At 50.2% G+C, this 25515-nt stretch overlaps 1 protein-coding gene across 3 annotated transcripts; it reads right to left on the bottom strand.

The window, feature by feature from the left end:
* Window positions 1–1024: 1024 nt before the first annotated feature.
* Window positions 1025–25483, bottom strand: EMC1 (ER membrane protein complex subunit 1). 3 transcript variants are annotated; one of them, XM_025856591.2, is made up of 23 exons: window positions 25311–25483; window positions 22472–22596; window positions 21734–21799; window positions 21393–21486; window positions 20092–20220; window positions 18923–19049; window positions 18220–18369; window positions 17741–17908; window positions 17166–17237; window positions 16735–16797; window positions 16008–16130; window positions 15142–15238; window positions 14733–14852; window positions 12903–13102; window positions 12591–12740; window positions 11013–11174; window positions 10570–10689; window positions 8405–8542; window positions 5375–5548; window positions 4353–4563; window positions 3825–3909; window positions 2597–2726; window positions 1025–2440 (listed from the first exon to the last, which is right to left on the bottom strand). In XM_025856591.2, the coding sequence occupies exons 1-23, from the start codon at window positions 25406–25408 to the stop codon at window positions 2261–2263; spliced, it is 2982 nt and encodes a 993-aa protein (XP_025712376.1). In that variant the 5' UTR covers window positions 25409–25483; the 3' UTR covers window positions 1025–2260. The 3 variants fall into 3 exon arrangements, with proteins under 3 accessions (XP_025712376.1, XP_025712374.1, XP_025712375.1); XM_025856589.2 differs by having other exon boundaries at window positions 14733–14855; window positions 25311–25481; XM_025856590.2 differs by having other exon boundaries at window positions 14733–14855; window positions 16735–16794; window positions 25311–25481.
* Window positions 25484–25515: the final 32 nt, after the last annotated feature.

Raw genomic sequence — 25515 nt, 5'->3', positions numbered from 1 at the left:
TTTTTAGGTGACACATTGCAGGGGGCTCCAAGTGAACCTAATTAATGAAGGTGGGGGAAACAGATGGTTCAAGGGAGATGCACAGAAATAGAGGAAGACAGGAAAACAGATCAGCGCACTGGCGGGCAACGGGGTCAAAAGCCACAGGTAGAGGCTGAGCGAAGCTAGTCAACCAAGTGTGGCTTTAAGATGAGGAGAGGTGGAGAAATGACAAGGCAGACACAGGACCACGGCTGCCGTTAGCATTGGCTCTTCCAAGCACCTGCTTTGAGAGAACTTTCAGTAAAATGGTAATGATTAAAGCCAAAATACGGGGCCTTTTACAAAAAGGCAGGTAACTTCCCTCCACTTAGCTTGTTCTTTCGGATTCTGGCACATACATAGGTAAATAAAAACTAGCATCTAGCAGACTGGGGGGCTGTGCTGCTTGAGCGTACTTCTTCTAGGACAGTCGAGACTCCAGCCGGGCTTCCTCAAAACTAGGGCAGAGTCTTTTTTAACTTGTACATGTTCCCTTCTCTCAGGACACTTTAAACCAACCATGCTTTGAGTCAGGATGAATCGATGCCTGTTTTTTCTGGAGATACTTAGATGCTCACTGACTCATTAAGATCAACTTCACAATTTTATTACTCAAATAAAATGACTCTCATTTCTCTTCCTTCCACTAGCATCATCTACCAGCAGCACAAAAGATTTCAAAGTTTTGTTTTTAAATAACTCAACTCGGGGCACCTGGGCGGCTCAGTCAGTTAAGCGTCTGACTTCAGCTCACATCATGATCTCAGGGTCCTGGGATCGAGCCCCGTGTCAGGCTCCCTGCTCAACAGGGTTTCTGCTTGTCCCTCTCCCTCTGCCCCTCCCCCCTTAAATAAAATCTTAAAAATAATAACAACACAACTCTTGTATGATTAAATTGGCATGTTTTCCTATTAAAATAAACTGTGTGTCTGCACAGCTTTCGGCCCCCTCTAATGCAGAAGTCACCTCCAAGTCCCACACCACAAAAAAGGACTGCCATTCGTAACATTCATCATCTGCTTTATTCAGACACCTGATCAAACCGCTCTCCCCACAAGGCTAGAGATGGTCTCCTCTGCACATTTCATCCTTCACAGGAAAGAAAAACGCCATCATTCCCCAGATCTGGGCACAGAGGAAACTTTTAGGACTTTTTCCATTTCTCACAGAGACAACAGCCCAGCCACTTGGCAACACTTCATCCACAACACGTCAGTTTCCTACCCCCATCCAGCCCTCCCCTCTTTTAAAGTTGCGAAGGTTACAGCACTAACATTTAAAATCTCTCTTTAGTAGAAATGTGATGCACTCATGAATTTACATCTAAAAGTAAAAAATAAATAATGAAGTTCTTAAACGAGACGACTGGCTCTAACTAGGCCAGAAGAGGGCTAGACCAGCCTGAGGGTGAGCTGAGAGGTTAGGAGGTACCGTGAGACGGGCAGAGTCTCTCCTCCCTTACAATCTCTTGCAGGTTCAGGCGATTCAGTAGTATGAAGGCGGCCTTGGCTCGGACACACCTTAGATGCAAAGCGTGGGCAATGACTGGCAAACCAGAAAACTATGACGTGCCTGACTTGTGACAAACTGCAGCAAGAACTGGGTGGCCCCACCTGATGAATGAGAGCCTCCAAACTAGAGGCTTAAAGTAAATTTTGATGCCATATAGATTCCTCAACTCTTTGGAGAGAATCCATGAGAGGCTGGATCCGTCTTTAAGCCTCAACTAAGCATGTACCTTCTTTCTCCCAGACGTAAAAGAGCAAAAGCACCTATGAGGTGGAGTTATCAATGAGAGTTCCCTCCTGACTTTGAAACATGAGGCAGGGAAATAGTCAGAAGGATTTCTGGATAAGCCTGGGAAACACAAAAGGCGAACCAAAATCAACTGAAGCAGGCCTCACAAAAGAGAAAAATCTGCCAGGGGACTTAGTAAAGAAACAACAACATTCACGGATGGGCAAAGGAAGCAAACAGGGTGACGGCCTTCAGACTTTGAGGGCAAGTCCATCGAGATGCTTTGAGATTCCCGGCGGAGAGTCCAGCCTCCCTCCGCAACCGACGCTGCGGCAGACCTGTCCCGAGGAGGCTCCGCGAGAGTCCAGCTTCTTCCCACGACGCAGCTGAGATGGACACCCGACACCTGTCCTCGCCTGACCCGTCCCACCGCAGCTGGAGCTCCCCGTCCGGCCCTCGCTGCCCCGAGCTCTCCGCTCTCCGGCAGTGGGGTCCTGCGTCCTTACCGCCAGGCCCGATTCAGGAGCTTCACCTGCGCCAGTCTCTTGGTTATCATGGTGGCAAACACCAGGCCAAAGAGGACACTGCTGATGAGCACATAGTCATAGTCATCCTTCAGGACGTCAAACTGCTTGGATGGGTAGACTCGAGTTTGGTAAATGTCCAAACCATAGGCCACAACCTGGAAGACAGAGGCAACGAGAAGTACGTAGGAGAGGTAGCCAGGGGTCCACCGCGACCCCACACTCTGGTCAGAAAGGAAACGGAATCCTCAGCTGCCTCCCAAGCGTGAACCCAAGAGCAGCTGCTGCACATGCTGGCTGGGGGCTCTACTCACCAAACAAGTGGACTCCAGGCCTGAGGGAGCTGTGTAGATACCTCGCATTCGAGAAACCGTCTGGTTGTAGTTAATGAATCGCTCTGCGTGTATCTGCACATCTGGGGAATACGGGATCAGGTTCTCCTCCCTGCAAAACACCAGCCAGGACCAGCATTCCAAACTGCGGCAAGGGGATCTCTTGGCTGCCCTTTCTGAGTCCTGGGAGCTTTCCAGGCCACATATCTAGCCTCAAATTTTCCTTCAAGGTCTACTTGTATCAGGTAGTTAAAAATTTAGCAGCTGAATGTTAACAAGGGCTACAAGACAGAAACCTGTGTAGAGGGTAGATCTGGATTCCTACCCTGTTCTAAATCTAATGATAGCCAGTATTTCACACTAGAGGTGGAAGTCAGGGCCATTCTAAAACCCGCACGTGGAGCCACTAGGCCAATTCCTGCTCTTGGCTCAGAGTACCTCGGTCCACACTCCTCAGAAAACCCTGGGCTCACCCCACGTGCTCCCCAGCTTCAGCCGCCCTGCTCTCCAAACCACACTCCCCCGAAACCTCCTGTGCAAACATAGATCTGCTCTCTCCCCACACTGCTCAGTTCCCCACACCCCTAAGTGAACATAATTCGGGATGGAGGTGAGAAAATATGCAAATGACGGCTGGCAATACAAAACTGAATGCTAACTGTGACGAGCTACTGGCTTCCCCACATGACCCAGCCCCATTAGCGCCCTCACTTCCTCACATCCCCCCACCCCCACCAGCTGCTGCAGCCAGTGTGACCTCCTCCCTGCCTCTGGCTCGCCAGCCATGGTCTCAGGGCACGGGCACGGCTCTCCGCTGCCTGAGAAGTCCTCCCCCGGACAGCCATAGGCTGGCTTCTGACCACCTCCAAGTCTTCACTCCACAGTCACCTTCCCAGAGAGGCGTCCCCAGGCCACCCTCTCAAGTTACACCCCCTCATACCCTCCTACCCCTCCAGAGCCCCGGGCCCTTAATTTTTTCTCTGTAGCATTTACAAATACCTAACGTGGTATCATTTCTCTTGCTTATCTTATGTGGCATCCATCTCATCCCCCAACAGCATGTTAAGCTCCATGAAGGGAGAGGTTTTCATCAGACTTGTTCCCAGCCCTGGCCCCAGCCCCCAGCACACAGCAGGCTGAGGACCAAACTTCATCAACAGGTCACATTCCTTAGGGTCAGAGCCTTCAGTACCACCTGCAAGTGTCTCACCTGCTTTGTTCTGTTGGGATCTCGGGACGGCGGGGATCCAACAAGGCCTTAGGAAGGGAAAGAATTGCTCCGGAAGGCAGCCCAACTGCAGAGAAACAAGCCAGGTCATGGGATCGAGCCCATGTGCAGCTCTGCTCAGCGGGGAGGCTGCTTAAGATTCTCTCTCACTCTCCCTCTGCCCCTCTCCCCACTGCCCCCCATGTTGCGCACATGCACTCTCTCCCAAACAAACAAACATCATGGAACACTACATCAAAAACTAATGACGTAATGTATGGTGATTAACATAACAATAAAAAGTATTAAAAACAAACAAACAAACAAAAAGGGAAGAAATAAGAGTCAGGTCAATCTCTTAGAGGCGGCAAAGCTGGACTAAGGATCTTTTCCTGCTGAAATTAAGCCCTCCTCCCTCGCCTCCCCTAGTGGTCAAAACAGGATTGTGCCAGCGATGCACCTCCAGCTGTGTCCTTCAGTGTGGCACCCTATGGAGACTGTCACCCCGGAGACCCTCCCCTGGTCACTTACTAAGCAGGTGCCGGCTGGTGATGCCCCGCTCGGTGATGGTGGCTTCCATGGCGCTGATGGAGGAGGGGAAGATGTAGGACTGCTGGAGGACCTGGGGCAGCTGGGGGCGGTCCAGGGAGCTGAAGGCGGTGGCGTTGTATTGCTCGGTGCCCTCGTAGAGCTCCAGCACGGTAAACTCGTTGCGCCGGGCCTTGGTGTTCCAGTACTGGTACTGAAGAGAGGGGCGGCAGCTGAGGACTTAGCTGCCACTTCGGCTGGAAAGGGGTATGATGCGGGAAGGCACCTCTCTTTCCATGCATGAGCTACACGTCCAGGAAGGAAAGAAAACCACCCAGCATCACAGTTTTCTTCCTTGCTACCAAGTTTACTAACTTTCAGGGTAGTTTTAACTAGCTTTACCCGAAGTTCACCGTAAGACAAAGGAATTCTCAAGATACTCAGAAGTCAAAATAACAATAGCAAGAGTCGGGCACCTGGGTGGCTCAGTTGGTTAAGCGACTGCCTTCGGCTCAGGTCATGATCCTGGAGTCCAGGGATCGAGTCCTGCATCGGGCTCCCTGCTCGGCAGCGAGTCTGCTTCTCCCTCTAACCCTCTGACCCTCTTCCCTCTCGTGCTCTCTATCTCTCATTCTCTCTCTCTCAAATAAATAAATAAAATCTTAAAAAAAAAAAAACAAAAACAAAAATAGCAAGGGTCTGAGTGCTTATCACGTGGGTTGTTCCAACCCAGACCAGAGCACACTCTCCTAACCCTCCTTCACGAGTGATGCAACACAGAGAGCTCAATAACCACTTCAAGGTCGCACAGTGGGGAAAGGGAAGGGCTGCCGCGAGCCTGAGGCGGTCTAATTCCTGAGCCGAGCCCCCTCACCAGCACCTCAACTGCCATCCAGGGGTTTGGATCCTACAGAAACACAAAGAGGCCCCTGGTTTCTGGAACAAGAGGCAAGGAAGGGATTTGAGACACAGGTCTTGGCTGGGTCGTGAACCTGGGACTGACACCACACATCTACAACTCTTACCACCACCCAGTTCTCTGAGTGTACAATGTGGACGGGGCCCTTGGCTTTCCTCTGCACGGAGGAGTGGATGATGCGCCCGGTGACGCCATCGACAAGGAAGATGCCAATGAAGGTGCGCTCATGGTGTACATCTGTGCTTTCTGTCACCACGGCCAGCAGGTTGGGGTTCAAGCTCTGGGAGAAGGAGAGAAGAGCGCCTTCAGCACCACGACGGCCAATCACGAGCTCCGCTGTGCTGTGAGCCCTGGGCAGAGAGGCAGACCTGGAGCCCGCTGGCCTGGCGGAGGAATCGGGTTTCCTGGCTAGAAGAGCTTGTCCTCGGAGCTCGTCATCACTGCCCTTGGTTAGAGTCCCCTGGGTGCAACGTGCTACGCCTGGTGCTCTGCCCACCTCACCTCACGGACTCCCACAAACAACCTCGCAATGGAGCTTTGGTCATGCACAGGCGGTAGGTGAGGAAAGGCTGCAGGTCGTAAAGCAACTTGCTCACGCCGCAGACGCAGCAAATGGTTAACTCAAGATACAATCCAACCTGCCCACTCACTGAGCTAAGCCACTGCTCCGGCAATGCGGGTTCTCTGCACCGGTACCCGCCCCACCCCTAAACCAACAGACGAGTCTCAGTCCTCGTCTCACCTGACCTGCTAGTACAAGGCGACACAGGTGATGGCCCCTCCTCAAAACACCTTCTCGGGGCGCCTGGGTGGCTCACTGGGTTAAGCGTCTGCCTTAGGCTCAGGTCATGATCCCAGGGTCCTGGGATTGAGCGCGGCATTAGGCTCCCTGCTCAGTGGGGAGCCTGCTTCTCCCTCTCCCTGCCGTTCCCCCTGCTTGTGCTCGCTCTCTAATAAATAAATAAAATCTTTAAAAAAAAAAACACCATCTTCTCCACCTGGCATTTAGGACACATGGCCCCCGGTTTTCCTCCACCCCACTGGCCCCTCCTCCTCAGTCTATTCTGCAGGCTCCTCATCTCCCCAGTCTCCTGGACATTGTCTACACTTGCTCTTGTGGTCACACACCAACCACGGGTGCTGGCAGTGGCCAAGGTTACATACCCACGCTATACCCTCCCTCAACTCCAGACTCTAACAGGCTGCCATCTCAGTATCTCTTAAATGTCCTACCTCAAACCTGATATATCCCAAAGGGAATGCTGTCCTGCCTCTACCTAAAGCCTGCTCCCCGTAGGCCTCCCCATGCTCCCAACTTCCCACGGGCACTCTAGCTCACTCAACATCACGGCCAGAGTGGTGGCCGTGATACGTCCCACCACGCTCTGACCTCAGCAACCTGGACTCTCCCCGCTCACCCGACTCTAGTCATACTGTCCCCCTTGCTGTTTCTGGAACACTCCAGGTCCACTCCAGCCTTCCTGTCCAGAAAGCTCTTCCCCTGATGTCACGCACTAACCTTCCACCTTCCTGAGGTGTCACTATCTCAGTGAGACCCTCCTTAACCTATTTTAAATTGCACCCCTTCCAATCCCGGCTTCCCCTCCCCTCTTCTCGGTTTTGTTCTTCTATAGAACTAGTTACCCTTTGATATGCTGTACGTTTATCTATTTATTTTGTTTTTGGCATCTCCTGAATATAGTAACAGCCTCAATTTTGTCTATTTTGTTCACTGATGTATCCCAGACTCTAAAAGAGTGCCTGACATCCTGCTAGCAACCTCCCCCCACCAAAAAAAGTACAGCTTCCCCTCTGTGGTATTCCTCCTAAACCTGTAACCACAGTCTAGCCATGAGAAAAACATCAGACAAACCAAAATTGTCTACCAAACACCTGTCTAGTACCCTTCAAATCTATCAAGGTCATGAAAGACTAAACAGGACAGAGGAGACTTAGAGAAACGTGGCATGTCCGTGAAGTGTAGGGCCCGGGGCTGGGCCTGAGGCAGAAAGGGACCTTAGTGGGAAAACTGGTGAAACCCTGAGAAAGTCTGGACTTCAGTTAACAGTCTTGTACTGATGCTGGTTTCTTAGTTCAGACAGATGTACCACAGCCCCACCAGGGGAAACCAGGTAATGCGTACATGCAAATTCAATGTACCATCTTTGCAGCTTTCCTGTAAATCTAAAATTAGGCCAAAACAAAGCTTATTGAAAAAAAAAAACTAAACTAAAAAATGTGTGTGATGAATACAAATCCAAAAAAGCCCTACTCTATTTTTTTCAACATAGAAAAACACAAGTACTCTTAGTAAATTTTAACTCATAAAGGTAAAATTACATAAAGAACATACTTTTTCTAGTACAATCAAATGTACTTTAGAATTTGTATTATTTTGGCCGTTCTGAATAAGTCAAACTGACTGCAGCATGGAAGGCATCCATCACTAAAGATTTCAAATCACGAGCACTAATAAAGTTAACTACGCAGATGGCACTGTTTTAACCAAGTTACCTGTTATCATTAATCTTCAAAGCAATCCTGCGACAAACGACCCATGATGAGTGGCTGGTGTGGGACAGAGCCAGGTCTGTACCCAGACAGTCCAGCCAGCCGGCAGCCTGCGGTGTTGCCCCACGCCCTGTGAAGCAGCCTCCCCATCAGCTGCCTTGGCCATGCTACCCTGCTCCATCACATCTCCTCCAACTCCGCCCGCACTCTGCAGAGGGGGTCACGAGTGACCACGCACCACTACAAGACTGCCTTCTCTCCCAGCATCTTGCAGTGCCACCTCTCTGTCCCCCTCCTCCACCACTAACCAGTGCTGGATCACAGAGATGGAGTTTCTAATGGATCAACGAAGGCTTAACCCCAGAAAGTTCTATCAGCACTATCACTAACAGTAAGAGCTAACATCTACTGGGTGGCAGCCTTAGGCCAGGTACTATGCTACGCATGAGCATCATATGATCATCACAACAACCCCATGAGGAGGGCACATTATACTCATTTGACAGACAATAAATTAAGGCTCAAAGGAATGAAATGACTCACTCAAGATCAAGTAGCTACCAAATCCTAGAGCCCGAATCCAAACCCTTGCCCTTCTGCTTGGCACCAAACTGCAGAACCATACCTTATAGAGCACGCTGCGGTCCCCCATCACGCGGCCCTGGGAGTGAACGTGCTCACTGCTGCGCTTTCCCTTCACCTTGACGATGCGCTGCACTTCTGGGGGAATAGTCAGCTCCCAACTCAGCTCAGTGGTAAGATCCTAGGGCCAGGGCAAGAGAGCCAGCACTTATAATCTGGAGGGCACACTTAGACCTGTGACAGCTGTAGCCGGATACATCCCACACTCCTTTATTTGGGGGCTTTGTGCCCAAAGAAACAGAAATCAGAGCTCCTAGGAAAAGAGCAAAAAGGATCTAGTTTGTGCAGACGTTTTAGAACTCTCAGTTTGATTAGGCAAGATACTAGAGCTAGTAAGAAAAGAGAGGAATGTTCCGTGGTATCCCGTTGTTTATTTGAGTAGGAAATATCCAAGGAAAGTTTACCACTTACTACTAATAGCTACGATTCCTGTATCTGAGGCCAGCAGTAAATTACTAAGCTGGCAGGGACCTTGAAACATTATATGAAATGTTCTTTATAGTCAAATCCAATTCACAAAGTTTCATGGTTAAATACATTATTTCTTCTTAAACTTATTTATTTGAGACAAAGAGAGCATGCGAGCACACGTGAGCTGCAAGGGCAGAGGGAGAGGGAGAGGGAGAAAGAATCTCAAGCAGACTCCACACACTGAACATGGAGCCCAATGCAGGGCTCAATCTCATGATGCTGAGATCATGACCTGAGCCAAAACCAAGAGTAGAACATTTAACGGACAGAGCCACCCAGGCGCCCCATGGTTAAATATGTTATTATCCATCCATACTGTGTATATGTGGAGCTTTGTGTCCTTTGTCTTCCCTTGGCCACTGTTTCTTCCCATGTCCTCAGGACTCTACTGATCATGACACCCGGGAGCTTGCTCCCCTCTATCCACAAAGAGCCATCTCTTCTTTCAACTTGAGAGGACAATTTTTTTTCAGCCACAGGGTAAAGAACATGTTTTCTGGGGAGACTACCTCCCATGCTGCTCCTGGAAAGGCCAGCTGCTACAAAATATCAAGAAAGGACACTGCATTTTTAAGACCACAACAGCTAAAACTTAGATGGCATTTGCCATGTGCCAGGCATTGCTTCGTGTGATTTATATATGTTAACTCCCTGACTCTTCACGACAACCTTACGGTGTAGGTCCTCTATCATCTTATTTTATAGGCAAGAAAACAGAGGGCCAAAAAAAAAAAAAAAAAAAAAAGTAAAGAAAAAGAAAACAAAGGGCCAGAGAAGTCATGGGCCCAAGGTCACGAAGTTAATAAGTGATAGAGCTTGGCTTCACACTCAGGCAGCTGGGTCCAAGCTCTTAAACTCTATGCTGCATTGTCTCTCAAAAGGCCCTGTGGGACAGGATGCAGGGCCTCTGGTGAGTACACGCCCCAATCCCTCCTGTCTGCAGGAAGGCCAGCCCCCTGTGAACCTCAGAGCTGGCCCTCAGGGCCAGCGTCTATCACTGTTTGCTAATGCTAGACTCAAGTACATCAGCATTAGAGCAAATCAATCCCATTTCTAAAAATAAGATTCAAAGCATTCTGTCAAGAATGGGTCAATAACGTCATCTTCATACCGAAAGTACAACTCATTACTCAATCCCTATTCCCACCTCCCACCCTCTCAAGAATGGACAACATCCCTTCTCTCTGCTATAGAAAAGGAACATGGAATAAAAACTCCAGGGGGGCGGTGCCTGGGTGGCTCAGTTGGTTAAGCGGCTGGCTCTTGATTTCAGCTCAGGTCATGATCTCAGGGTCCTGGGATTGAGCCCCATGTCGGGCTCCATGCTTAGCAAGGAGTCTGCTTAAGGATTCTCTCCTCCTCCCTCTCCCTCTGCCCCTCCCACCGCTCACATGCTCTCTTTCCCTCGATCTGAAATAAATAAAACTTAAAAAAAAAAAAAAAACCCTCCATGGGACAGAAATGTCTTCTATTGGGCACTACTCTCTTCACAGTAAGTAGAATCTTGCCTGCCATGTAGTTGCTGCTCAATACGAAAAGGACTATGAATCAGACATCAGGACTATAGTGATCCACACTTACAACAGAATGAATAGTATAATCCACTTCTTAGCCAAATAGTCAAAAAACACTTATAACCCTCCCACGGAAGGTCCTGCCAAGAGGTGCCTTCCCTACCTTTCGAAGTCGATATCCACATAGCCGTCCCTGTTCTGCATCCACCAAATAGAAGAAGATGGAAGGGGCAAGCTCATGTAGCTGTCGCAAGACATTCCGAGTGGCTGGGAACGCCGTGACCTTGAAAACCCCAGAAAGGCCGAGGAAAGTGTTAAAGGAAAAGGGTGCTCTGTGCACAGTTGCTCAAGCTTCATTACCGTTCGCCATCAAAAAGCCTTAAGAATAAAAGTCAGTCTTAAAAGAATTAAAGTCCACTGAACCCAAATAGGGCTCAAATCTACTTTTGCTAAGAGCCTGAGTTTCCACAGCTGCAGGATGATGCCCTTCAAGCCCACACACGTGCTGACTGCAGAGCTCCAGCTCTGGCCACGAGCTGCTGCGGGACCACCCTCCCCGCACCCGACCCCCCCCAGGTGCTCTCCAGCCACTCTCAAGACGCATACCTTATACTCATCATCGATCAACAGCAGCACCTTGGCATAGTCTTGATCCATGACGGGGAGAAGCAAAGACTGCAAGACGGGCCGCCTCAGCAGTGGGGGCGCCACCTGACTCCACTTGCCAAAGATGGGATTGAAGACATACAGAGAACTCATTCCCGTCTCCTGACGCAGACAAGCAAACTGTCAGACCCCAGCAGCAGGGAAAGGATGCAAGTGCTAAGGGTAAATCTGGAGAGCTGGGACTTCAGCTCAACCGTGACAGACTCCCGGGACCCCTCTGCGCGGATTCCCTATTTGCACAAAATAGTTTTGCCTGAAGGTGAACCGAGGCTAACGTGTCAGAAGGGAAACGGTTAAATGGCCCCTGTGGCTCCAAAGCTACCCAAGTACCAGACACGCTGAGGAACAAACAAAACGGCCAAGTACCGGGGCGCCTGGGTGGCTCAGTCGTTAAGCATCTGCCTCCGGCTCAGGTCATGATCCCACGGTCCTGGGATCGAGCCCCACATCGGGCTCCCTGCTCATGGGAGGCCTGCTTCTCCCTCTCCCACTCCCCCTGCTTGTGTTCTGTCTCTCACTCTTGCTGTCTCTCTTTCCAAATAAATAAATAAAAAAAAACAAAAAACGGTCAAGTACCGTTTCACTAACCCCGGGCAGCCATTCCAGTGGTGCCTACCAAGCCTAGAAAGTGCCCTTTCTTTTTTTTAAAGATTTTATTTATTTATTTTTTAAAGATTTTATTTATTTATTTGAGAGAGAGACAATGAGAGACAGAGAGCACAAGAGGGAAGAGGGTCAGAGGGAGAAGCAGACTCCCTGCCGAGCAGGGAGCCCAACGCGGGACTCGATCCCGGGACTCCAGGATCATGACCTGAGCCGAAGGCAGTCGCTTAACCAACTGAGCCACCCAGGCGCCCTAAAGATTTTATTTTTATTAATTGAGAGAGAGAGAGTGAAAGAGCACAAGCAGGGGGAGGGGCAGAGAGAGAGAGGGAGAAGCAGACTCTCCGCTGAGTAGGGAGGCTGATGTGGGGCTCGATCCCAGGACCCTGAGACCATGACCTGAGCCGAAGGCAGACACTTAACTCACTGAGCCACCCAGCGCCCCCCACCCTTTCTTTAAAAAAGATTTTATTTTTATTATTTGAGAGTGAGCGAGCGAGAGGGCACAAGCAGGGGGAGGGACAGAGGGAGAGGGAGAGAGAGAGAGAAAGTGCCCCTTTCTAATGGCGCTAGAGTGAATCCACAAAAATCCAGCTAATTCTGGGAGGCAGAAATAAATAGCTTTGCGTCCTGCTCTCCCTCGTCTAAAGGGAAAGTAGCCGCTCAGCTGGTAACAGTGGCCTGTATTTGGGAAGGAGGAGAGCTGGCTCGTTACAGGTCTGGTGACATCACACCCCCTCCAGAGTCAACCCCCATCGGTCCTGGATGCTTCCTCCACTCAGACAAACAGAGCTCTAACCCCTGAACACCTGTCCCTAGCCCTCCCAGAATTCCAAAGGCCCAGGTGAAATTCAACTTACAGAACACTAAAAAGCCACACCCACTCTGGCTCAAATCCAAGGAGGACAGCCTCACCTTGTCCTTTACCAGGAGGGTGCACTGTGGGGGGTGGGGGAAATGGGCAGTAGTCCTCTGGACCATCAGTTTAAAGGAGGAGTCTGGCTTGACATTGGGGAGATACTGTTTCCACAGGATGGTGCCAGAGCTGCTCTCAATGCCAAAAAGCTGCAAGATAAACAAATAACTGGCTCACTACTAGAAAGACAAACCGAAGAACTGATTCTATCCTTAGAAATTAGAACCAGCGCTATCCCCCACCAAATACTTTTTATTTCTCACTCACGGAACCTCAGAAGGTTCGGTACCCAGGGCTTAAAACCCTCTCACCTTGCCCGAGGCTGTCACCATCACCATCATCTTCTGGAGATTAAATTCATCTCTGGCTAGGGTGTCAATGTTGATCTCATTCTTAATCTGACTTCGGGGCTTTCGAGCGTCGTAAAACATCTTCCAGAGGTGGGAAGTCCACGCCTGCAGCAGGATGAGCTGGGACGAGAGGCGTTTCAGGAACATCCCTAGCAAGCCGTCTGGTGTCAAGGAAAAGGTAACACAACTGAGGCTCACCCCTCATCAGACTAGGTGTTTCCAGCAAGGGGCTTCTTCTAATGAGGGGTCTCTCCCACTCCTGTGGAGCACTCAAGTCATCCACACACCAGGCTGCAAGCCCAAAGGGCAGTCCTTTATCTGAAGCTACCACTCTCACACTCGGGTACAGCCATGCAGGAACTTCCAAAACCTATTTTCCTGGCTCACAATACCCCTACCTCCTGGCATCTTAGAAGAGGAGACCAGGAGGTCAGGGATCAGCCATGCAGGACGCGGCCATGCTGAGCATGTCTCCATCACAGCCCACATCCAGAATGGTCAGAGGAAGGCATCCGAGTGCCACAACAAAACCAGAAGGGGGGGGTGTGGGGGTGCAGGATGCAGAGGTTAAGTGTGCCACAGACAGGCATTTCCCTTACCCACGGCTCTACTCCCAGCCTGTCCGCTATTAAACCTACACCCAACAGACCTATGTGCCACCAACCCCCATGGCTATCATTCACCCCTGACACTGTCAATGAGGACGCCACCCTCAAGTCTCCCCCGCAGGGTCAATGTGGCCACCAGAACGAGGCGGCATGAGTAAACAGCATGGCGTCTGGAGTCTGGCAGCCTGGATTAAAATCCCAGCTCTACTACTTATTAGCTGGGTGACCCGGAAACGTACGTAACCTCTGGCCTCTGGGTCCCCGTGTGTAAAATCGCAAGTAGTCCGAAGACCACATGACCTGCACACAGGACTTCACACCATGCGGGGTCCACAGTGAGTGCTCACTAAAAAGGAGTGCCTTTGTGTGTTCTACTCCCCGGCAACCTCAGCTCAAGGAAGAGAAGTGAGGGGCAAACAGGACAAATCACAGGCACAGCGGTCCATGCACACACACTATGTACCTCACTGACGCAGGTCAGGAAAAACAAAGAATTTACCAAAAGCTAGCCACGTGGGCAAGCAACGAACAACAAGGCAGCAGGAAGCAGATTTTACCTTGAATTGCTGGATCCGGGCAGCAGAAATAAACAGTAAAGTCAAATTAATCCTCAGCTCAAGAAAACCCGCAATGCCTACCGGGGTGCCTGGCCCAGAGGAGGCCCTCAGTAAATATGGCTGCAGAGCAAGGTGAAGGGAAGGGAGGAAGAGGCGGGAGGCAGGACTGACCAGCATGGAGGGAACCAACTCCACCCTCGGGCTTGGGACTGGCAGGCGCCAGAGGGTACCACCGGTTACCACAACCCCATCAACCCAGTCACGCTTCTCCAGAAAGACATGGCTGGTGCCTGGGGAACAAGGCGTGACACATCTGCCTGGCAGATCTGAGGTACTGAGGCAGTGGTAGCTATGATACTACTAAGTTAAGACTCTTTTTCCTCAGGATCTTTCCACAGAGGGGTTCCTAAGTGGCTCCTTTCAGAGAAGAATGGTTACCCAAACCACGTGGCCACGAAGGCACTGGAAACTGGTCGCAGAGCTAGTTGCACGCACATGGGCAAAAAGACTGCGCCCGGGGAAGCCGGGGATGACGTGAGCCAGCATCCCTTGCGGTCTAACTACCAGACCCATTCCCAGAGCAGCGCCCCCAGCCACAGTGCCGCCCCAGCGTCCTCTGTGCATACCTGCCTTCTTGCCGAATTCTCCTTCCAGCTCAGCCTGCGCACCCGTCAGGGGCAGATCCACCATCTCCAGGCACACCACCTCCGCCAACGACTCCTCCCGGCCCCACAGCACCACCTTCCCTGCTACAGAAACCCTGGTTACGAAAGCCATGCCTGCCTCCCCCATCGCCTGAAGGCTCTTCTCTGTGGCTCAGGGATTCCAGAAGCTCTCATGTCAGGCAGAGAAGCAGACCCCACCCTAGAATGCTAAGGAATTGTTCAAAAGCAGATAGCACATGGCTCTAAAAAGTATTCAGGCCTACACTCCACTGGAATCTCTCCCAGAAGCCAATCCATGGCCCCAAAAATATAGTCTGACTAGAAATCTGGGCCAGCCTAAAAAAAAATGAGCTGAATGAGGTCTGCTCACCCAGCTGCTGCAGGAAAAGTAGCAGGTGATCCTCTGTCTGCACCAAGGCCCGGTAGCCCACCGAGTCGTCCTTCTTCAAGAACACCTGGATGTAGAGCTGTAAGCAGAGTCCCAACGACCGCAGTCAGCCGGAATCCAAATGCCTCTGAGCACCGGACCCCCAAATTCAAGGCATCAGGAGTTGTTAAAGGCCCATGACACAGGGTCTTTGACACAGGTCTAAGTAAGCAACACAGCTTACTATCTAGACCCCAAGAAGGTAACGTGAATGCATCAGAGCCAGGGCAGTGGTGCGAGACTGCAGCTCAGACCTCTCCAAGGGGGAACCTGAGTGCTTCCCGGGCACCGCGTCATCCCTTGTGCTCCAGTCACACCCCACAGAGCGAGCAGAGGCCAAGGTGAGAGCTTCCGTTTTGGAGACGAAGAAGCCACAGCCCAGAGAGGCTGAAAAACACCCTAAATGTGCACAGTGGCCACGTAGGCGCCGACTGAAAGTGCAGGCTGGGGCACTGGTGACATCTTATGAGCCTTGTGCCTCTGGACAGGGTCCTGGATCTCACAAGGCCCAGTTTCATTTGTAAAACAAGGGCAGTAATAAGCACTTACCAAGGCTGGTGAGAGAGCGAAATCAATTAGGGAGTAAACAAAGAGCTCAGCACAGTGCCTGGCACACTCACCACTTAAAATAAATGATACCTGCTTCAACTACTATTCACGGGGCCTTATAACAAGTCAGCTACTCAGGAAGAACTAGAGCCCATGTCCAGAGAGTCCTAACCCAGGACCCAAGGCCTGGCCGTGAGGAAAGGGAGGTCCATGCTGAGAAGCCCCCGGGACGGAGCCTGAAGACAAAGGCTCTGACTCACCCGCTCTGGCCGAGTGCCATTCTGTTCCAGACTGAAGGTGATGGTGGTATCAAGCAGCCGCCGACCTGTCTCCACTAAGTAGAGATTAATGGTGTAGGTCTGGTTGAAGCAAGTCAGTGAGTCCTACGGGTACGGACAGCAGGGCTCAATAAAGAGATCCCCCAAAGCCGAGCCCCACAAAGGAAGTCCAAGAATTGGGGTTAACTACCCTAGAGAAGGACCAGGCCAAGAGAAGAAATATACACGAAGGAAAATAAAAGGAAAAAAGAAAGCTAAATCCCAAGGCAGAAACAAGGTATGTGAGTAAACAGAATAACAAGCACGATACTTGTTTCAGAAGGAAGTCAGTGCAGCGCAGCAGACTTCCCCAAAAGAAGGAGGACCCCGCAAGGAAATCACAAAGCTCTTCAGAAGAGCTCAGGACACAGAAAACAGAGCAGATACGCGCCGCCCGGGGGCCCATGCTCCACTCCAGCCCAACCGCACAGATCACTGCTCAGCAACACGAGCCAGGGGTGCGGAAGACACGGGGCAACAGAGCTGGAGGAAAAAGTGGTTAAGAACAGGTTCTAGGGATTCTACTTCAGACATCCCAACTACAAAGGATCCAGACAAGCATGATTTACGGCGAGCAGCAAACCCCATCTGAGGCCGAGAACTCTGGAAGACCCACTCCCAGCCTCCCCGGAGGCCCAGGTCCAGCACACTGCCCAATGCCACACCGTACCTGAGCACTGGGCTTCTCCGCAAAGCTCCCCAGTGACCCGTCTTCAGAACTGCTAGGCTTCTGCTAGGGAAAAGAGAAAGACAGAAGAGAACATTTGACCCACAGGGTCACCCCCCAGTCACCGAAATGAAGTCCTCCCTTCTGTGTCATCTTAGCACCTGGGAGAAGGCAAACGTCACCCCTCACTCCTGCTCACAGAGCCTATGTAGCTCCTAACAGCCTCAGATGAAAGTGGGTTGTACTATTAGGGTCCCACTCCTGGGGACAAGGGGGCTGCTGATGCTGAAAGCGCTATAGAGCAAGTGAGAACTTACTTCTCAACAGCTTCCTGCCCCCTGGGTTCAAACTGCCCCGACTTTTAGTTCTCAGGGCTCCTGGGAGACATAAGGAAGGAGAACCCCCAAGCGCTAGCTGTTACTCTCGATACTCACCATTTCACTGCGACAAGTCACGACTGCAGCCACTGTCTTCTCCCCAGTGGTGGCAAAGCTCACGAGGGCAGCCTGGGAATAAAGCAAAGTGTCAGTTCCTAAATGGGGCCTATACCAGCCAGTAGCAGCCTCACAGAGGAGCATCTCTACAGGGAGGTCCCTCAGCCTTGGAGCTGAAAGTGCTCCTGACTTGGAAGCACAGCAGCCAGGGCACCTGAGAACAGAGGGAGGCCCAAGGGGCATCTATAGCTGAAAACAGGCCTTTCTCCTACCTCCAACACAGGCACACGCTGGCCCTCAATTTCACACTGTTTTTAGTATCCATAGGGAAGCGTGAATTAACATCCCCACTCTCCTGTGGACTCAGAGAAGGCGCCACTTTTACTCTAAAGATCCTTTGTGACTCTCAGAAGAAAACGTATTCCGTTTCTGCTCTAAAGCGAACCCATCTCAAACCAAACACAGAGAGATGTCTGGATCCAGAGCAAACACCTACAGATTCAGAGGCAGGGCTTTCCAGTAGCATGCCTTGGCTAGATCCTCCCGAATCCTAGCACCATGCTGCCTGCGGTTACCTGTGGGAAGGTTTTGAGCAGACTCAGGACTCCGTGATGGTACTGCAGCAGAGCATAGTGGCTCGGGGACAACTGCAGGAAGAACTGGGCCCGCGAAGGATCCACTGGGTTGGGCTGTGTGGGCAGGACCCGGGGCTGGAATCCACTTGCAAATTCTAAGTCAAGAGACTGCAGGGCAAGAAGAAAGAGGATTAGGGCTCCATTCAGGCAAGTCACTGATCCACTGATCCGTCCCAGGCCTCCTTCCTCAGTCCCACTTTGCCAGTGAAAGTAACCAGGCCTTGGCGTGCGGCTCCAGAAGCCCCCATCCAGGCTCCCTAAAGAGAAGAGTGGCCCATTTCCCATACACCCGTTCAGCCAGAAGCCTAACCTTCTCCCAACAACGGGCAAGGCTCAGGAAGGAAGCAGCGTCACTGGGAGACTTTTCCAAGCAACAAAGGCAGGGCCTTGGGCCAGGGAGCAGCAACACTACCTCTCACCTGCAGTGGGATCTGTCTCAACTCCCACTCCGTCTCCAGGGCCAAGGTCTGGAGGGACCATGAGCTCGGGTCAGGGCACACCAGGACAGCCTCATCCACCACACCACAGGCTCCAGTGAGACTCTGAAGCCAGGGGGTTGACACCCTGACCTACAGGAAAGACATCGTAGCAGGAGGTTTGTGAGAATGTTTACATCTTCCTCCCTGCTCATCAGCAAGGTCCCCACCAATCTCATGGGGGCTAAGCTCAAAGGTTCTCCATGGCTGGTTCCAAAGGACTTCTTCCCATCCCTCCCAACTTCTTGCGAGCTCCAAAACCGAGGAAAATCAGGGTTTCCTTTCTGGTCACTGGAAAAATATACCAGGTCATTTTTAAGACCCAATACTTCAGACAACCGTTTCTCTCCTGTGTTTGACATACGGGGTTTCCTATCACTATTTCAGAGTACTTCCTTCTAAGAAACTCGCAGGCAATGAAAAAAACCTACATAATTTTCCAGCCACCCCAGGAGAGCACCATGCATGAATGTGAGGGCTTTAAACAAATGTTCCATGAGGAGAAAGCAGCTTCCAAGTGACCAGAAACAGGGAACATGGATGGCTTTCGCGTCTGCCAAGTTCCCTGGTCCCCGAGGCAAAGAAGGGCTCCATCTATTCCCCTCCACAATCTGCAAGGCTCCTCAAGCCAGACGCCTGGCCGTACCTGCTGAACAATCTCTCCATCTTCCACATTAAACTTGACGATGTTCACGTGGCTGAAGGGAACAACTCCGAGGGCCCACACCACCCCAGACCCGTAGGAATACATCATCTGGTAATGGATGCTGTCACTAAGAGAGGGAAGAAAAAGCAAGGAGCAACAGCTTCAGCCATAGGCCCACCCTCAGGGGTCCTCTAGTCAGAATCTAGCAGTCCCCAAGTAGGATTTGTTTAGCTCCCAGTTTTGTTTTGTTTTTCTAATAGTCACCAACATTTAGAACTGAGACTTTACATGTAAAAATCAGATTTCTAGCTCTCCTTAAAAAGTAGGAGAGGCGGGGCGCCTGGGTGGCTCAGTCATTAAGCGTCTGCCTTCGGCTCAGGTCATGATCCCAGGGTCCTGGGATCGAGCCCCGCATCGGGCTCCCTGCTCAGTGGGGAGCCTGCTTCTCCCTCTCCCACTCCCACTGCTGTGTTCCCTCTCTCACTGTGTCTCTCTCTGTCAAATATATAAATAAAATCTTTAAAAAAAAAAAAAAAAGTAGGAGAGGCACCGCTAGGCATACCTATAGGGCTCCAAGTGGCTAAGTACGGCTGCCCCCTGGAGGTAAGCCAGGCACACTGCAGCTGCCCGCAATCCCCACTGGGCCTGCTTTGCTCAGGGGTGCCATGCACTTGGCCACATTCGAATTTGAGTTTTTACACCCTGAAAATGGCCACAGATCTGAGCAAATCTTTTCCTATCCTCCCTCTGTCCTGATCCTTCCCAGCTCCAATGCTTTCCACAACTAGGACTTCTAGAAACCATCTCAAACCTCCCTCAGTCCCTACCCTGGGCTCTTCTTGAGTTGTTCTGATTCGTATCAGAAAAATGAAGGCTCAGTTGGACTTGAACTAGAAGTCAAAAAGCCCAGAGTGCTATGACTGTAAGCAAGGAGCCATCTCTCTTGCTGGACTGTCTCTAGTGCCCCGTTTGAGAATTTTCTCCTCACTGCAAAGAAATGCCAGAAGGAGCACAGCCTTTGAGTGCCGGCCTACACCTAGTGAGCCCAACACGCGATGCCAACGTAAGGAGAGCCTGAGTCAGAACAAACACTTCAACCCTCAGGGAGAAATAGGAGCTTGGGGACAGCAGGACAAGGAAGCCATCACTCGGTGGGAAGGTGGCCTTACCTTTCGGGGAGATGTTCCACCCACTTGAGGTGCCCACTGGAGAGATGATGCAGGGCAAGAGTGGTCTTCTTCAGGACCGCAATGTACCTCACTGATTCCTGCAGGCCTACCAGCCCAAGTGCCTGGAAACTGAGCACAGGTACAGGGGTAAGCACTGCCCGGCACCTCCAGGGTCTCAGACTAGAGCAATCTGGACCACCACCACTGTAGCTTGGTAGGTAAGAAAACAGGCCTTGGGCTCAAACGCATCAGGATCCTCATACTGGCTCTGCTTCTGGTGAGCTGACCTGGGAGGCTGCGCTTTCAACCACTCCGCTCTACTGTCTCCCTGAAGCCCCGTGAAGCCCCTCCTTCCCCGAGGACTTCCCAGCAGGCAGGCCATCCCTCCACCACGGCATCCTTCACCCCGTACTGTCATTACAGCCTACGTGCCTGCCTCCCCCAGCTGACCATGTGTTTCTTGACGACAGAAACCTTCCCACGGTCACATGTGGGTTCCCACTGCCTGGGGGCGCGCCAAGTGTTATAAATTACTATCAGAAGAGGTGTACCCCACTGCAAACGACCCTGTAATTGAAACAACCCCAGCAAAGACGTAGCAGCAGCCCAAGCTGTTCTCTCAACATAAAATGAAAATGCTGAAAGGTTTATATTACACTCCTATACCTAGCACATTCACAGTTCTCACGTCACGGTATGATTAGGAGCAGTATTCAAGGGCAAGAATAAATACTGCACCGAGCACAGGGCTCTGCACCTAATAGGTGCTCAATAAACACTGGCAAGAGTAACCACGTGTTCCGTGGCCTCAGCATCAAAACACGGGGTGTTTGATGTTCTTTGGCTCTTCAGTGGCCCATGCGAAAAAAATGTCAAAAGATCCTGAATCGCTGGGAGTCTGCTTCTCCCTCTAACCCTCCTCCCTCTCATGCTCTCTGTCTCTCATTCTCTCTCTCAAGTAAATAAATAAAATCTTTAAAAAAGTTTTTTAAAAATTAAAAAAAAAGGGGGGGCGCCTGGGTGGCTCAGTTGCTTGAGCAACTGCCTTCGGCTCAGGTCATGATCCTGGAGTCCTGGGATCGAGTCCCACGTCGGGCTCCCTGCTCAGCGGGGAGTCTGCTTCTCCCTCTGACCCTCCTCCCTCTCACGCTCTCTGTCTCTCATCCTCTGTCTCAAATAAATAAATAAAATGTTAAAAATAAACAAAAAAACTTAAGATCCTGAATTGCTGTCCACACAGACCTGTGTTCTAGCAAAGCCTCGAGCCAAGCCTAGATGAAATACAGCTTCTTGCCCTCTACCTGCCACTGTCCAAGGTAATCTCCCAGTTCAGGCCCCCAATGTTAGTCTCCCAGGAACGCATGATCCGGCCTCCATTGGACACAGTGATTGCATCTGGAAGAGAAAAGACCATGGTGAAGTCACCTATCCCAACTGGTGCTCTGTGGCCTCCTCTGATGGTCTGGGAGCAATGGCTGTACATCTGAGGTATGGATGCGAATAGAAGTTATTTGCAATACTTGTCCTTTTCTTTTGGGAACACGTCTTCTGGTTTCCCTACAGACCTGGTACAAAGGAAGGAACCGAGGACTGGGGAGATGGAGCCAACATCACGACAGAGACCAAAGAGGACTGTGCTTACCTTGTCCGTAGAGCAGCATGGCATCCACAGCCCCTTCTGTCGTGCCCTTGTCAACATGGCGCCACACTGAGAGACATGAGGCAGACGTTACTATAAACTGGAGCGAGGGATCCAAGACGACAGGTAGGAGAGAACCAAAGAGGCCTTTGCACTGCGGTATCTCATTTTATTTCGAGGGAGAGAAGGATTACACCTAACTGGCAATGATCCCTTCATACTCACTGGGTAATGAGGGGAGGAATGTTTGAGAGGAGCCACTCCTGTCCCAGTCTGAAGTCTCCTCACTTCCCATACCCTCTACCACCCCAAACTTATAAATGAGACAAAACTAACAGAATCTCTATGATTCACAAGAAAAACAGTGATCGTAAATCATATTTCCATAATTTCGTGCCTAAAAACATCCATAAAAGCAGCATAAGTAATTTAAGGGGGGCATCCAAATCTTTACTGCAGAGTAGAAAAGAGAAATAGAAAAGTATTTTGAAATATCTTAAGAACTCTTAGGACTCAGGCTGAGAGGCTAAACTAAAAAGGCCAGTTATAGGAAAATAGTTGATATTCAAAAACAACACAACTGAAAAACAAGTATCAGAATCCAGTAAGAGATGCATCTTTTGGCCAACATGTCCCTTACTTGGTAAGCAGCCAGGAAGACTACACAAGCCATGGGCCATTCTGGATTCACTATGGTCAGCCATTCCATCCCAAGCTAACCGGCCTACGCAGGTCACTCACATATCTCCCCAGTCCGAGAATTTAATGCTGCAATCACATTCTTCTCTGTGGCCACAACCAACTTCTTGGATCCAGGGGAAAATTCCAAGGAGGCAAACTTGAGCTTCCCAACATACTGCTGTCTCCTAAGGAAGAGGACAGGGAAATGTGAGGGGCCAAAATCATCCCTGCACAAAATGTTGTGGGAAAAGACCTATCTTAGGACATGTGAGGAATGTCTGCTAATGAGATCTGACCAAAAGCAAGATTTCTATGCAACGGAGTCAGAAGCCAAGGGAACAAGAAGAGAGAATACACCCCAAAAGATAAGCAGCACAAGTCTTACTTCTTTTTTTTTTTAAGATTTTATTTATTTATTTATTTATTTGAGAGAGACAGAGAGACAGAGAGAGTGAGCAGGGGGAGGGGGAGAAGGAGAGGGACAAGCAGACTCCATGCTGAATGCAGAGCCCAACGCAGGGCTCAATCCCAGGACCCTGGTATCAGGACCTGAGCCGAAGGCAGATGCTTAACCAGCGGAGCCACCTAGGCGCCCCCACAAACCTTACTTCTAAATGCAAGCACGTATTATCTCAAGTGCCACCCAAAAGAACACCTGGCCTAAATCCTACTGGAACAAACATTAGTCCTCTCTGTATTCATTAATAGTGGGACTATTACACGAGGGAAGAGACACAAAGCCTATTGTCTACAAGCATACAATCCAACTTGCCCTTCTATTTTCACTGACCCCTGGAGAAAAAAAATCATGCAAATTTTTCACTGAAACTGGGTTGGGTTTCTGTTTCTACAGAAACAGACTGGGTCAAGCTTCTGTTTTCTACAGCCTTTTCAAGCCCACTCCATGTTCAGGATCCACTTGATCATTACTCATACTTTCCTTGGAATATATCCCATCACTTTCAACACGCTTCTCTTAGCATAAAGGGAATATAATTAGCGTCGAATGGCACACTACCAAGTACACAGGAGGTGCTTGCACACTGTTATTAAGGAAAAAGTACTCTCATCTCTGGCAAACTAAACACACGTGGCATCTACATGAAATTTCTCTTGTGATGTTGTTTGGTCTGATTAAAAAAAAAGGAAAGAAACTAAGCAGAGAGTAGAGACACGGGCTTAGAGGACGTTTGACAATTTCTATCTGTATTTTCACATACTTAATTCTCGCTATATCCATTTAACACTCTATGAAACGCAGAGGACAAGCGTTATTACTTCATTTTACAAGGAAAAATTATTACTCTCATTCTACATTTAAGTAAATTAAGGTCTGCTGGGGTCAAGTAATTACAGTCAGAAATAAAACACAAGACTAAGACCTTCTGACTCTAATTCCCATGCTCTCTTTTAAAATATTGTTAATCTTTTATCTGGACTGTAAAAGTAATGCCTGCTAGGGGCGCTTAGGTGCCTCAATTAAGCATCCCACTCTTGATTTCGGCTCAGGTCACGATCTCAGGGTCGTGAGATCAAGCCCTGTATGTATCATTGAGCGTGGAGCCTGCTTAGGACTCTCTCTCTCTCTTCCTCTCCCTTTGCCCCTTCCCCGCTCATGCTCTTTCTCTAAAAAAAAAAAGAAGAAGAATTAATGTCTGCTCATTGTAGAAAATGTGAAAAATATATAAATGTATTTTTAAAAATTTAAAATGCCTAAATGCCACCACCATAAACTTTTTAATGTTTCAGGATATTTCCTTCTGCTTATTTTTCTATTTGTAAATTATATATACCTAGTATTCCGCTAAGTTGGAATCATACAACATTAGCATATAGGCTATAGATGTGTAATACGCACGTTACATTGTGAGCATTTGCCCACGTCATTAAAAATATGACTTATGTTGCATTTATCCCACTGTCTCACATCACATACATATACGACTGCCCCACCAGACTGAGCTCCTTCTTATCTCTCTATCCACAGCACCTAGAACAATTGTTGGTGTATTACAGGCAAGCAACAAATACGGGAATCAATGTATCTGATACAGAAAAGACTTCACAGAGGAGGAGGTATCTGAGCTAGGCTCTGAAGAATGAACTGTTCTCTGAATAGAAATAACAATGGGTAACACTAATTGCACTCAATGAGCCAGGCATTGTGCTAACTTAAAAGAATGACCTCATTCACCCTTACAACTACTGTAGGTAATAATGAACTATGAATAAGCCCATTTTACAGATAAAGAAACCTTGGCACAGAGCGGATAAGTCACTTTCTCAAGTCACACAACCCTTAAGTTCCAAAATTTAGTCTCCAACAGAAGTACACCTCTTAATTGCTGGGCCTTAAGGAAGGGGGCGGGAGGGAGGGAAAACTAAGTGAATGAGTAAATGGCATCTCTATGAACGGCACCTCCGGCTGCGTGAGACTTGCTGGCCCTGTTCGGAGCCCAGGACCGGGCTGGGCTGAAAGAGAGGAGAAAGGGCACTCGGCTTAGGATTCGTAGTAAGACCCAAGCCCCTGTTCACATACCCTAGATCAGGAACCTGACAGTCACAGAAACAGGGCCTGACGGGGAGGAAGGAACGGTGACCTCTGACCAGAACCCCAAGCACGCTTGAATGTCAGGGCCCGTTTCACGAACCTGCAACCTGTCACACAGAGACTGGCTTAGAAGCGCCCCTGACGCTCCGTTTAATGCTCTGCTGTGGCCATCTTAAACCTCTTTAACTTTTGAACGGGGGGGGGGTCCCACATTTTCATTTTGCACTGGGCCCCACAAGTTCTGCAGCCAGTCCTGCTGCCTGTAACCCCGACCTCCTTGTAGCAGGCACAAGGCTGGTACTGACAAAATAGCCATACATTTCCCGAACAGGCCCCACACGCACGTACCAATCAAACTTGCCCACTTGGTCTTCGTAAACCGCGGCCGCTAGGAGAAGCGGTGCAGCCCAGAGCCAGAGCCGGAGAGCCGCCGCCGCCGCCGCCATGATGGGAGCCTGGGCCGGCCCGCCGCCGGCCCGTCAGGCACCCGACCGCAGGCTCCGCCTCCGCAGACCATAGAGTTGGGACCTCCCGCGAAGCCCTCGCCGAGGCG

The sequence above is a fragment of the Callorhinus ursinus genome, unplaced genomic scaffold, assembly GCF_003265705.2.
Source record: "Callorhinus ursinus isolate GAN/ISIS: 27379988/994484 unplaced genomic scaffold, GSC_fseal_2.0 scaffold18, whole genome shotgun sequence".
Classification (NCBI taxonomy): Eukaryota; Metazoa; Chordata; class Mammalia; order Carnivora; family Otariidae; genus Callorhinus; species Callorhinus ursinus.
This window is presented reverse-complemented; position numbering and strand designations above follow the sequence as displayed.